The sequence below is a fragment of the Balaenoptera musculus genome, chromosome 16 (assembly GCF_009873245.2).
Source record: "Balaenoptera musculus isolate JJ_BM4_2016_0621 chromosome 16, mBalMus1.pri.v3, whole genome shotgun sequence".
In the NCBI taxonomy this organism is placed as follows: domain Eukaryota; kingdom Metazoa; phylum Chordata; class Mammalia; order Artiodactyla; family Balaenopteridae; genus Balaenoptera; species Balaenoptera musculus.
In genome coordinates, this window is record NC_045800.1 from 84,090,210 (window position 1) to 84,103,936 (window position 13,727).

Sequence of the window (13,727 nt, forward strand, 5' to 3'; positions counted from 1 at the left end):
TCTCCATCAGGACAGCTGTGTGTCTCTGAGGCTGTCCTGCACGTGACCTCGTGCCCCATGGAACCTGCTGAGACCAGCATCTGTCACTCGGCAGAAGGCCGCTGTCCTCAGTCCCCACAGCTGCCCTTGTCACTGCCGAGCGGCGGCCCCTCAGAGGACACGTTTCCACACAGCCCACGGTCAGCCCTGTGTGCGGGCCGGTCAGCGGTGCTCTGGGCCCTGCTCGGCCTCTCGGCCACTTACCGGGCAAAGACGGTGCCACTGCCGCCGGGGAAGGTGTAGGGGTGCTGCTTCCGGAACACGTGTCCCACGCGGCTGCAGGGGATGATCTCCAGGCTGCCGCCGCACTGCCACACGCGGAACGAGATCTCTGAGGTGGTGAACGACACGGGGTGACCGAGAGCCTGGGCCACCCCCAGGGGGTGCGGACGCCCACCCCACCCCCGTGGCCTGAGGCGATGACACCCGGGGGCACTCCCTCTCCAGAGGCTCCTGAACGCCCCCCGTGGGGGCCTCTGACACCACGTCTCCAGGCTCCAGGGCACAGTCAAGAAAGTACGTGCGAGGGGTATGGGGTGGGGCGTGCCTAGGCACGTCAAACCATCCAGCTGGATACCGGAAGTATGTACGATTTTAAGTTGTCACTGAAACCTCGATAAAGGTGGAGGGGAAAAAAAAGATTGAATGAAAGATCCTACTTCAGTTCACTAAGAGGGTGTCTGCACAGCACAGTGTCGCTTTATAGGCAATGTAAAGTAGTGTAGACAAAAAGAAATAACTCATGCCAAACAAACTACCCATACTGGGACATGTACTCCCTTAGACTTTAGCACTGATCAGAATTACAGATGCCAGCTCTATCTGTGTCACCAAATCCCATGTTTTCATGAAAGAATTCTATTTGAAATTGAAAAAGAAGTAAGAGTGAGCCTACGGAAACATTTTTCAAATTCGGACTAGAAGCCCTGAGACAAGAGTGATTCCCTGGTCTACTGAGAACAAAAAGACTCCTGGCATCAGACCATGCGTCCCTGTAATGTCACAGACACCGTGCATGAGACATGGCCCGGAACTCCTCTCTGGCCGGTTCTCCATCATGGAGCATTACATGCGCCTTCTGGGGATCAGCACTGAGTTAGAAAAGGCAACGGACAGTGCACGAATGGCCATGCGTCAAAAGGCATGAAATGCCCACAATCAGCCCTGAGGTCGATGTAACAGGCAATCATATACGCCATCTTCCTCTAAAACTTATTTTAAGGGCCCCGAGCACCAGGACGCACCTGGGCTTTCTCCATCCAGGACAAAATCCACCTCTTCCCTTAAACTGCAAAACTTACGTCATCCCTGCGCACCAGCAGGCGTCCAGCCAGCCGGCCAAGTCCAGCGACCAAGGGTACTCGAGGGACTGCCAGACCTCACAGCCACCCCGGCTCTCACCAGCCGGTAACCAGCAGGCTGGCAAAGGCTGCTCTTCACCTGCGTCAACACAGATTCTACCCGCCGAGTCGGGACACGCGCAGAGCAGGCGCTGGCCACGACGACATGCATACGCGTGCGGCCCAGAGCATCCACGCTCGGGAGAAGCGTACACAGGCAGGCACCCAACCAGGCTCCTGTCCTGATTGCCAGCCATTCCGAGCCGCTGCAGCCTGAGCCAGGGGCCCGACTGAAGGCGAGAAACAGGTTAAATAGGAAAGTCAAGATAGAACATTCCGGAAGGTTAGATGTCTTTTTTTTTCTGCAAGACTTCACGAGGTTGGTATGGAAGGGCCTTTCCTCTACCTCACTCTGCCTCCCTGACAACGTGCTGGGGAGTGAGACAGAACGGCAGACTCAGCAGTCACGGCAGCCAGTGCAGACGGAGCAGAATCAGGCGCGATGCGTGTGGACCACAAGGCCTCGTGTGGCAGCAGGCGCCAGGCTGCGGCAGAAGCCACGTGACACCCACTCAGGCGCCGAACAGCATGAACTTCTACTCGGATCTGGTGAGCTAAAGCCAGGAACACCTCCCCCACTAGGAATGGGTAAGACATGCAGCAGTTCTGGGACTTCAATGGCCATTTCCCTTGTCGTATTGAAAACGCGTGGTCCTAAGCACCAAGGCTAAGCAGAGTGTCGAACAGAACTTGACTAGGAGGCTCTCTGTATCTAAGGAAATAAGATTCAAAGATACTGTGGCCTACCTGGAAAATTCAGAATTGGGGCCCAAGAAGGCCCCCTGGCTTCTGTGTGGGGAGCCAATTAAACCAGTAGGGAGCCATTCAGAGACTTGGTGGAAGAGTGTTAAGGCCAAGGACAACTACGGTTATATTCAACTGATTTCACTGAGCCCTACAACATGGGGATGATTACTCAGGACAACTTGGTGGCTTTTTTTTTTTTTTAATGTACTATTTTTAAAATATTCATTTATTTTGGCTGCGCTGGGTCTTAGTTGCGGCATGTGGGATCTTCAGTTGCGACATGCAGACTCCTTAGTTGCAGCATGCAGGCTTCTTAGTTGTGGCACGCATGCGGGATCTAGTTCCCTGACCAGGGATCAAACCTGGGCTCCCTGCATTGGGAGCGGGGAGTCTTACCCACTGGACCACCAGGGAAGTCCCCAGCTTGGTGGCTTTTTAATTAGGCCGTTTGTGTTTGCATTTGGTTCTGCTAACAACCAGCTCTGAGACCTCAGTCCTTCCAGAAAGGATGAAATGAGATGATGCAATGGGGGCAGTCAGCATCCTTCCTAACGCTGCAGGGACGTGCTGAAAAGGACAAATAATGTTCCCAAGTAGCCTAACCCCCGCATCTCACAAGGGCCAGGGATCGGGTTCTTCGTCCTTTTAAAATTTTTATTTATTTATTTATGTATTTTATTTTCTGGCCGCGCTGCGCACCTTGCGGGCTCTTAGTTCCCCGACCAGGGATTGAACCCGGGGCCAAGGCAGTGAAAGCGCCGAGTCCTAACCGCTGGACCACCAGGGCTCTTTGTCCTTTTTAATTGCTTCTATTACACTTACACTGTTGGTCAGGAAGTCTGGGAGCACTAGTGGGTTTGGTGGGGCATGCCTGGAGGGGGTGTTTGGATCTGACTTGGACATCCCTGTCCCCTGCCTCTCCTACCTCGGGCCCACACAAGCCCTCAGGCTGGACAGCTGCTGGGGGTGTGCATGCAGCACCCAGAGCATCAAGTCTGAGCAGTACCAAGAAGAGAGAAGGACTCACATCACGGACTCTTCCTGCTGAAACCCTTGTGCCTGTTTAACCCTGATGAGAGAAGACCCTCCAGAGCGGCCGCGTCAGAGCCTGTCACGGGAGGAGGTGCCAGGATGCTCAGCCCGGGTGGCCCCAGCCCTTCCTCCCCGCCCACCGTGTGTCACCCTGCCTGAGCCCCTTGAGCCCTTCCAGGGAACCTCGCACAGGGCACAGCCACGTAAACATACAAACCAAACCAACAATAAACTAGGCAACAGAAAAGATTATTTCCCCTCCCGCTGGTCTCTGGGTGCAAGGTCTCCTTTGATATTTAAATCAACGCTCTCTCTACACCCTGACACAAAAGGCCACCTGCCCTCCAACCACGGAAGCCTAATGGCACACACTGCTGCAAACACTTCGGTCCCCCCCCCCCGCAGTGGTGGTCCTGGCTGGTTGGGCTTCCCCAGGGATGTCTGCAGGGCGAGGGTGACTCAGAATTCCCTTCAGAAGGTTAACAATCCTTCTGAAGCCTTACGTGCTCCAAAGCCTTCAATCAAGCCCTGCCTAACTGTCAGTGTACTGTGAAAAAAACCAAAAGGCATCTGACTCTGATCCTTCGTCCTGGTGTAGTTACTGAGTCTAAAGAAGCTTTCAGAATCAACCAAGGCAACAACCTCTCTCCACAGATGAGATGTTACCACTAACATTAATGTCATAAAATGAGAGAAAAATAATGGGCTTGTCTAGTCTCTTAAACTTAAAAAAAAAAGAAAAAATCAAAGTCTCCGTTACAAGTAAAAACTACTAAAAGTGACAGTGGCATCTTTTTTACCTCCTTCCCTCGCCCCCCTCCCCTCCTCCCAGGGTATGTCTACCCAGGGGAGAATGTAATTTAACAGCATCCAATAGCCAAGGAGACTCAGCTCAAAAGCTTCAAGTGAAACAAACAAAAACCCCTAAACAAACAAATAAAGAGTCTTTTTATCTTATGGAGTAAATACAATGCAGCTACCAATAAAGACCAAAGTCTATAAAATTTCAATGTCCCTAAACATAGGTAAAATGATTCGTATGCATTATTACAAAAAACAAAACAACACGAAAACAAATTAGAACCATTCACAAAGTAGTCAAGAAGGGACGAAGTGTCACGGCCTCTCCACCCCATCTGATTCCCATGACTACAATTCAGCCAGTCCGACAGGCTTCGCCAGGGCTCACTTTCCACCCTATGTGGCTAAAAATGAATCCTAGAACCTGAAATACTCCCCCCATTTTTGTCAGCTTGCTTTCCAGACCTTGGATTCAGATGACATTAAAAAGTGTGCATTTTCCTTCAAAGACTTAATATGTATCTAGCATAATGCCCAACCCAAGACACTTTTAAGAATAAAAAGGGTGCTATTTATACCTTATGGGGGACTAATTATGTTCAGTAAACGGTCACTTTAATGTCTTTACAAACCCTTTCCAACTGGCACCCTGCATACCACAAACTCTTGCTTAACAGTCTTTCCAAAGCTTCCACTTTTCATTTCTACCCCTCTTGGTGGGCAGGAAAAGACCACGGTTCCAGCAGAATTGGAAACGGTTTGGTGTCCGAAGACACAAGGCTCATACGTACCCAGGTTTTCTCCTCCCCACACATCCATCATCATGTCATATTTCCCCAGTTCTTCAAAATAGAACTTATCCATCACGAACAGCCCTCCAGCAATCATAGGGGTTCTAAAGAGGCAGAGAGGGTAGAAGGGAAGAGAGGGAGAGATCGAAGGTCAAGGTAAGATGGCCAGCATTCTAATGCCAAGGTCAAGCCTACAGGCCGACCTTAAAAACAATAGCACAGCCATGGTCTTTGGCTCAGAGCTCTGGGTGCCCCTCTCTGCTTGACCCCTGCTGTCTTCACGTGCCCGCCACTCGCCCTGCTCAGATGTTCCCAAGTGCGGGGGGCTGCGCGGAGCCTCCCTACGAGAGAGCAGCCGCTGGGGCTGGGACGCTCGCTGACAGCGCCCTAGGCCGGTGCTCGGCTTCTCTGTGCCGCGGTCTCCTTGGAGGATTACAGACGCTGAGGGGCTAACGCGCCCAGCGCACGTAGGGCACGCTCAATGATGCCAGCTACCCGTGTCCTCATCCTCATCCCGGGGCAGCTTCCGCCTCTGCTGGACGGGACCGTCATCTTCTCGCGTCCCCATCAGCCTGGGGACAGGCCAGCGGCAGGACCCCAGCCCCGTGCCTGCGGAGTCGCTGTGAGAGGTCAGGGCCCCGGGCCGCACGGCTGGAGCTCACTGCTGACGGGCGACAATCGCCGCAGTGCAGACGGCGCCGGCGTCCGCAGGGCTCCGCCGTAACCACGCGTCCCTGGGGAGGCGCCCTCACCCCACCCGGCGCGGCTCAAAGCCAGCTGGTAGTGATGCAAGTGCTTCCTCTGGGGAAAGGAGGGCGGAGCCCACCGAGGCGGCGGAGCCCACCGGGGGCGGGCAGGAGGCTCCCACTCGCTCCCCAGTCCCCGAGGGCAGCCCCAGACCCCACCCTGTGCGGGAAAACGCTCTACGCCACCAAGACACGCAGGACGTGGAACTGGCAGATTTGATACACGTACACAGAAAAAAATCTCAAAATACTCTACCCTGTAATCTGGGGCAGAGACTCTCCCCTGAGCTAGGACGAGGGGAAATGGGGGTGTGGCTGGAAGGTGAGAGCTCGACTAGGTCCCCAGGGAACATGGGGCCTGCTGTCTCATCTTCCACCCCAGAGAAGGGCACCCGAAGGACGCCTGCCTGGCACTTACTTTATGGGGGCGACCGGGTTCCCCTGCCGGGACCGTCTCTGCTCAGGTGTCATGTAATCCCATTTGAACACCAAGTTCCAGTCAAAGCCTGCTGGTCACAGAAGAGAGAAGAAACACAGGATGCTGTGAGAACACGCTGTCTGCTCCCGGCACCGGTCCCTCACAGCTTAAAAATATTTGGTACTTGGAATGGACTCACTGTAAACCAAACAAAGGAAAAACAAACAAACAAACCAAAACGACGCAGAGGGAAGAGAGAGTGACTGGGGGGGGTCAGGGAGACCAGTGGGGGGGACGCACATTGAAATCTTCTTTCCCCAAGAAGCTTACCCAAAACAGAAGATGTGGGTCAGGCTTTTCTAAAACCAAAATGCAAAAGAATAAATGTGAAATAAGAGAACTGGAGTCTGTGAGGGCATATCCAAGGGCTGTAAGGAGGCGAGAAAGAAGAGGGATGGATTTAAGAAAAAATCTGCCAGGTGCCCCAAACATGGTCCCAGGGAAGGGACGGCAGGGAGGGGCAAGAGTGTGGGCAAGAGTAAGTGGAAACGAGCTGACAGAAGCAGCGAAGGGGCAAGCGAGCTTCATTTCTGATAACATGGCACCGGCCCCAGGTCACTTCTAGAATCCACAGGCCGTGCAGGGTGGCAGAGCCCGGGCCTGGCCCCTGGACATGGTTCGTGGCTTTCGCAGGCCCCTGGTCCACAGCTGTCGGGTCTTGTCCTTACTCAGAAGGTACCCGGCACACCCGACCTGCGGACGCTCTCCAGAGCATGGGCCGCGTGGCCCAGGGTCTGACAGCCAAGCCTCACTGCTCCAGGGCCATCCATCCCTCAGCCCTCTGCCATCAGGCTTTCTGTCCGCAGGGCTGGTGCAATGCCTAAGTTCAGACTTTCCGTCAGTGTGTTCCGAATCCAGCATTTATCTGCCCTGACAGCCCCGGTGCCTGCAGTCTGAACAGGGTAGGATGGCACAGGGGCTCGGGGGCTCCTGGGACGGCATGGCACACATTATGGCTCCATCAGAGGACAGAAAGGTGCCCCAGCTGTCCCTGTAGAGCGCAGCGGGCTGGCAAATGGGAGCGAGGGGCTGGAGGGCCAGGCAACAGTAATGCACGGAGAGGAAACAGACACAGACTGATTGTCTGAGGAGCCCGGCTCTCCGCAGACACGGCCTGCTGCGCACACAAGCACCGCCAGCCAGGGAAAAGCAGACGTCCCGGCTGCACTGCTGACGGAACACAAAGGCCTCGACTGGCCAGCTGATGTAACATTACCTGCATTCTGGGGGGAACGTTCATTATTATTTCGTGTATCAATCTGGTCCGAAGAGCCAAGCGATATTACATTTTAAAAAAATCTGCTAAAAACATCATGCTTGATTTTTTTTTTTCCCTAAAAGGGGTTTGGTAAAATGCTCTTCGAGTGAACCCGGCCCGGCCCTGGGGCAGCGGGAGGCCGCTCACACGCAGGGCGCCTCACCGTCTGCACCGGCTCCGCCGTAAGCGGCTGCCACGGGAGAAGGAGAGCCGTCACATCTCAGCTCCTGCACATGCTCGGGGCGGTGGCGGGGACACACTGTGGACACTAACGCTTTCTTGACAGCCAAGGCTCCCAACTCCTTACAGCCCCAGCGTGCTCACCATCTTCTAAGACTCTCCTGACTCTTGTTTCCCAACCTAAGTGCGTCCTCCCAGCATGACGGCCGGCCAGGGGCCCCTGGGGAGCTGCCTGGTCACAGCCCTGCCCTCTTCCGGCCGCCCTGTGCGGCTGCACTATTATCAACCTGTTTCCCAGACAGAGACGCCGGGGGGCGGAGGGAAAGCAGCTCTCGTGGCGACACGGGCTGAAATAGGCACCAGAGCCCGGGCCTTCTGGCCGGTCCCAGCGTTCTGCTTTCTGAGGTTCCGTCCAAGGCCACGGTTCTACTGTCGTCTTTTTTTTGATGTCAGTTGACCCTCAGTCTGTGTGTCTGTCTGGAACAGTCCGTCTCCTAATCAGCTCAAAATGTTGGAGATGGGAAAAGAAGCCCCTCATTTTACAGAAAGAAACAGGGGTGCTAGCATGCTGGAAAAAGAGTTCACTCATCTCAGGTGTGAAAAATCAATAGTGAATAAATTACACACGGAAGGCAAAGGCTCTGACATCTCTTTTGTATCTCTTTCTACAGCAGGCTTTGCTGAATTCTTGGCTCTCAGCCGAGGTCTGAGAGGCAAGGCTGCCGGCCAGCTGAGATTCAGAGCATGAAGCATTTACTGGGCTGTGTGGGAGCCCTGGCGCCACAGGTCACCCCCATATACACACAATCCTGGGGTCACAGGGGAGCCTGGGGCCACAGGTCACCCCCATACACACATAGTTCCCGGGACACGGGTCACCCCCATACACACATAGTTCCCGGGACACGGGTCACCCCCATGTACACAAAGTCCCGGGGACACAGGTCACCCCATGTACACACAGTCCTGGGGACACAGGTCACCCCCATGTACACACAGTCCCGGGGACACAGGTCACCCCCATGTACACACAGTCCTGGGGACACAGGTCACCCCCATGTACACACGGTCCCCGGGACACAGGTCACCCCCATGTACACACGGTCCCGGGGACACAGGTCACCCCCATGTACACACGGTCCCGGGGACACAGGTCACCCCCATGTACACACGGTCCCGGGGACACAGGTCACCCCCATGTACACACAGTCCCGGGGACACAGGGGAGCCTGGGGCTACAGGTCACCCCCATACACACACAGTCCCTGGGACACAGGTCACCCCCATGTACACACAGTCCCTGGGACACAGGTCACCCCCATGTACACACAGTCCCGGGGACACAGGTCACCCCCATGTACACACGGTCCCGGGGACACAGGTCACCCCCGTGCACACACGGTCCCGGGGACACAGGTCACCCTCATGTACACAAAGTCCCGGGGACACAGGTCACCCCCATGTACACAAAGTCCCGGGGACACAGGTCACCCCCATGTACACAAAGTCCTGGGGCTACAGGTCACCCCCATGTACACACAGTCCCCGGGACATAGGTCACCCCCATGTACACAAAGTCCCGGGGACACAGGTCACCCCATGTACACACAGTCCCGGGGACACAGGTCACCCCCGTGCACACACGGTCCTGGGGACACAGGGACAATAGGAGCCCGCTCTTCAGGCGGGGCTAGCGTCACTCCCGTGCACTCATCAGCTTCGTGAAGCTCCTCACGAGAACACTTTCCCCAGGTGGGGTCCAGGAGCCCCTGGGGGTCCTCAGGCCCTTTCAGGGGGTGTGTGACGTTAAAACTGCTTTCAGATTTATGCTAAGGCCCTACAGGCCCCTTTCAATCTCATTTTTCCAAAGTGCAGGAAGGAGTGTTCCGGAAGCTGCAGGACGGGCAGCGCCCACGTGGCTGCATCGCCTGGTGTTCTCACCGTTTCTCAGCCTTACCTTCTACCAACACAGCGAACACTGATCGGTACGGCCTACGTGAACAAAGCTCTTTGAGGCCTTCACTATGAATTTTTAAGAAGGTCAAGAGAGTATCAGACAAATCACTGTGGGAGCCCGCGGAGGGAGGGTTCGAGGGGTCACACTTGAGCCGCGAGGACCCCAGGAAACCGGCGGGGTCATTCAGATAAAGGTTCCCCAGAAAGGCTCCACCATAGTGGGACATGGGCGGCCCGTGGGCAGGAGAGGCTGACAGCCAGGCGGCGGGAGGACTGCGCTCCGCAGGCCTCGGGGCCCAGGAGTCACAGGTGAGCGGGGCGGATGGGCTTCCAGCAGGAGACTGACGCTGCGGCGAGGGGGAGGGTGAAGAGGGCGGACCCCCGTCGGCCTGGCGCCTCCACACCGGCTCCCACGGGGCCGGCTCTGTACGCCAAGCCGGTGCCAGGGACGCGAACCACGCCTACCGTCCAGCTGAACGCAGGGGCGCCCTTGGCCGCGGCCCCGCTCGGCCGCGTGCAGGCGCCGTCGCCGTCCCCGGGCCCCGCGCGGACAGGCTGGGCCCCACGCAGCACCTACCGCCTTTTAGGTCCGCAGACGCGCCCACGTACTGAAAGTTGTCCATGTTGATGACGTCGATGATGGGGGACACGACGCGGGTCCTGTCCTGCAACGCACGAAGGCAACAGCATGTGTCAGAGGCAGCCGGGACCCGCACAGGCGGGGGCCTGAGTGTCAGCGCTCACGGGGAGACCGCCGCGCCAGTCCCCCGCCACCCCACGCCCTGGGGCGCCCGGCTGGGCACCTGCAGCCCTGCGCTGCGTTGGGTGTCGGGGGCGCAGGGGACGCTGCCCCCCCGGAGGCGCCCGGGCGCACGGGGCCGCCCCGCGGGTGTTCACTGGCTGAGGGCAAGCCTCTCCCGGGACCGCTCCTGAGTTGTTTTTTTTTTTCCCCTAACAGCCAGGAGCAAATGTCAATTTTTATTAATTCCAAAGAAGGAGTTCTCAGAGCGCGCCAGCGTGAGACTACAGTTGTTTTATTTAGTGTTTTCCCAAATGTCAAACCTCAACCGTGGAGTAACTTTCATTCTAACAGGATCTAAGCTCCGCTGTACTTAAACATCGGTAATCTGCGAGCTGCAGGAAACCTCAGGCAAGGACTCAGGGCTGAGACGCCCACACAGATGCGTCCACGGGCCTGGGAGCCGAGTGTGGCGTAGAGGTTGCAACCTCATCACAGCGGACGGTGACCGAACTGACTAGAGAACCCGGAGCCCGAGTCTGTCTTACCCGCGATTCCACCAAACACAAAACACATTCCCTTAGGCTGAGGCCTTTCTTTATGCCACACTGTCACTGCTCTGGTTAGAGTTTGGGAACACAGGGTCTTTGAACTCTCCTGCCCTCTTTAAACCGGGCTAGTTGGTGCTGGGGAGGAACTCTGCCCCACGCCGACAGGGAACACAAGGGTGACGCTTCCCTGAGCCATGGCAGGAACCTGAATCAGCCAGAGAAAGACTTCGAAAAACAAATTAGTAACAGGGCAAGCAGAGCTAAGCACATAACACGTCAGAGGACCACGCTCAGAGAACAGCGGGAAGTTCCACCACCACCAGGTGTACAGTGTGGAGCCCCAAGCGCAAAGGGTGACGTCCTCCATGCCTGGCTCAGCCCGGGGACGGCGCCACAGATCGTAAGCTGCCCCACGTCCAAGTCCACTCCCTTTATTTTGATTTCTTTTGATAGGACTAGAGTGAGGGAGAATGACCATTCTCAACTCTTCCCATTCTTTCTTCAGGAGGTGGGGGGCTGTTTAAATAACCCTGACAGTCTGACCACGAAGCACACGGCCTCCATGTGCCCGGGTATCTTGTGCAGCTTTCATTTTGCCTCTGCGTCCCTGGGACACACGGCCTGGTGGAGTGAGCAGCCGGGGACGGGGCCCCCAGGATGGGCATGCGTGTGTGTGTGAGAGGACTCAGGGAGGGACTCAGTGAAACCCGCTTTGCAGCCTGGGCTCTGCCCCCTGTATGAGTTTTGGTTAAGTGATTAAAGTTCCCTGAACCCCAGTGCCCTCAACTGTCAAATGGGGGTGAAACCCTGGATTAAGGTAACGTGTAAAGCATCCAGCACGTAGTTAGCGCTCAGTTAACGGCAGTGAACATGAGGGTCACAGCACTAGTAGTTTGTCTTATTTCATGTCTCAGGACTCGCTGCCCATCCGCGATCCCTGCTATGGTGCAAAAAGAATGACTTTACTATTTTTCTAGTACTTTCATTACATCTACTTTACTGTCTCAAGGAAGTGCTTTCTTAGCAGGGAGCAAAGAAAGTCAATAAAACAAGCTGAAGGCGAGAGAGATATCACAAGAGGCCAAAGGTAATACTAGTGATGTTTCTAGAAGGCGAAGGTGCACGATCCCGGGTCAACTGACAGCCTCACGCGTCCCTGTGTGGTTGGGGCTGCGCCCCTCCCCACGAGCCGCAGCCTGGGTCTCAGGGCAGCACGGCCGGGCCGGGGACCCTGCGGGCTCTGTCCTCAGCTCTCTGCCCTCTCTGAGCTCAGAGAGTCAGTGCAAAGCTTCAGGCAGGGAAGGAAGACCCCCCCCAGGGGAAGGGCGGTCTTAGCCTCTGCTGACCCTGGCCTCCTACCTGACAAATGAATTTCCCCTATTGATAGATTCCTGCGGTGGATAAAATCCTCGTAGGACAGTGTCGCAGAGGCCCTTCCCCCGGCCCGCACCCTCACCTCGGCCACCCTCTCCAGGAGGGGCTCCAGCCAGTGGTCGTTGCACTCGCAGTGGCTGTCCAGGAATGTCAGGACCTTGGCCTGGGCCGCGTCGGCCCCCCGCACCCGCGAGCGCATCAGGCCTGTGGAGTGAGTCCAAAAACACGTCAGGGGAGAACGCCCAGGGAACGCGAGAAAAAAGAAACAAGAACTGTACCCCCAGCACCTGCACTGACACCGACACCTCCCCACGCAGCCCTCTTGCTGGGCACGGAGTTTATCGCCAACACGCGTGGAGGGATCAATACCGCCTTGCGGTTACCCAGGTAAGAGTTCTGTCAGGACCTTTTTTTTTAAGTTAATTGGATGACTGAGAAAACAACTTGGAACTAGTGCCTTATGAGGAAGGCTTTTACATAACTGAAGTCTCCTTTATCAAGCCATTGAAATGTGGAACTTCTAAAACTAATCTCCTTTGACACAGCAACAGAGTTTTCTAATTAACTGGGCTAAGGCACGTGTCACCCAGACACTTCAAGTGCTAATGGGGCCAAATTTAATGGTGATAATTTAATGATAACAGTGTTGTGAATATCCGTGTGTTCTAAGACTCATCACGAGCCAAATTTACATAAATGATAAAGCCCAGTTGTTTGGCTTTTACACAAAATTAGTTACACTGTTGGTCAAATTACACAATTTATATAGCTGTGATCTGTTAGTAATATCATTTTTTATTATCACACATAGTAATATTCATCACTAGATGGTGTGGTCATAAGTGGCTTCTGCTATGTACGCTGGGCTTTATCTATCCATGTAGATGTGAGATTATTCACAACCGGTAAGGACAGTGTTGTGAGTTCTTTATGCAGCACAGTGGTCAGAAAGGGTTTTCCATAATTCTTAAAGAGCTGCATGCTAGAGTAGGAAAAAGGCCAACGATTTCTAGTTCTGGTATTATGGAGCAGCTTGTAATAGGCAAACCCCCTCTCAGAGAACAAGTATAAACTGAGCAAAATAGAAAATGCAACTATAGGAAAGGGCTAGAGTAGCCAAGGGCAGGCAGAAACTAGAGGGCATTCAACCCTTAAAAGAAGAAAATCACACAGAGTGAAATCCCTGTAAACATGGTATTTGCCCCCGACGTTACTCTCCAATCCACTGCAGTGCAGCCTTTTTTGGCTTCAGGTGTCAGAGGGTAGAGTTTGGGGTTGGAGAGTGGCTGGAAACAGAAGGAGGAGATCCTGGGAAGGAGCTAAGTCCCAAATCTGGTGATAACTGCCCTTAAATCCTTGGCGGACGCCTGAACCTGCAGGCACAGGGGAGACCCCAAGGAGTCCATGAAGAGAAACAATTAGAAGACAGAAAGAACTAAGATTTCAGCTGGAATCAGGGACACAATTTTTGGCAATTGAGTTGTGCCTAGAAGGACTTGGCAAACACCTCATTTCTACAGAAACTCCAGAGGGAACACATTTAGGAATACAGACTATGTCTCAGGAATAAGGGATTCATCCAAGATACACTTATGCTAGCAAAATACAAAGACAAGCCTACACAAGTTCAAAGTC

The 13,727-nt window shown here is 54.8% G+C and overlaps 1 protein-coding gene across 2 annotated transcripts in view; it reads right to left on the bottom strand.

Moving 5' to 3' along the window:
* The window catches only part of GALNT2 (polypeptide N-acetylgalactosaminyltransferase 2), a 178,986-nt gene that overhangs the window by 18,080 nt on the left and 147,179 nt on the right, over window positions 1-13,727 (bottom strand). Inside the window, exons 7-11 of one of the 2 annotated variants that reach the window (XM_036828111.1) lie at window positions 12,175-12,296; window positions 10,006-10,093; window positions 5,975-6,065; window positions 4,811-4,914; window positions 244-370 (exon numbers count right to left, since the gene is read on the bottom strand). In XM_036828111.1, the coding sequence (XP_036684006.1) occupies window positions 244-370; window positions 4,811-4,914; window positions 5,975-6,065; window positions 10,006-10,093; window positions 12,175-12,296 (532 nt within the window). The remainder of the gene's footprint in view (window positions 1-243; window positions 371-4,810; window positions 4,915-5,974; window positions 6,066-10,005; window positions 10,094-12,174; window positions 12,297-13,727) is intronic. The other variant, XM_036828112.1, reaches the window with a different exon arrangement.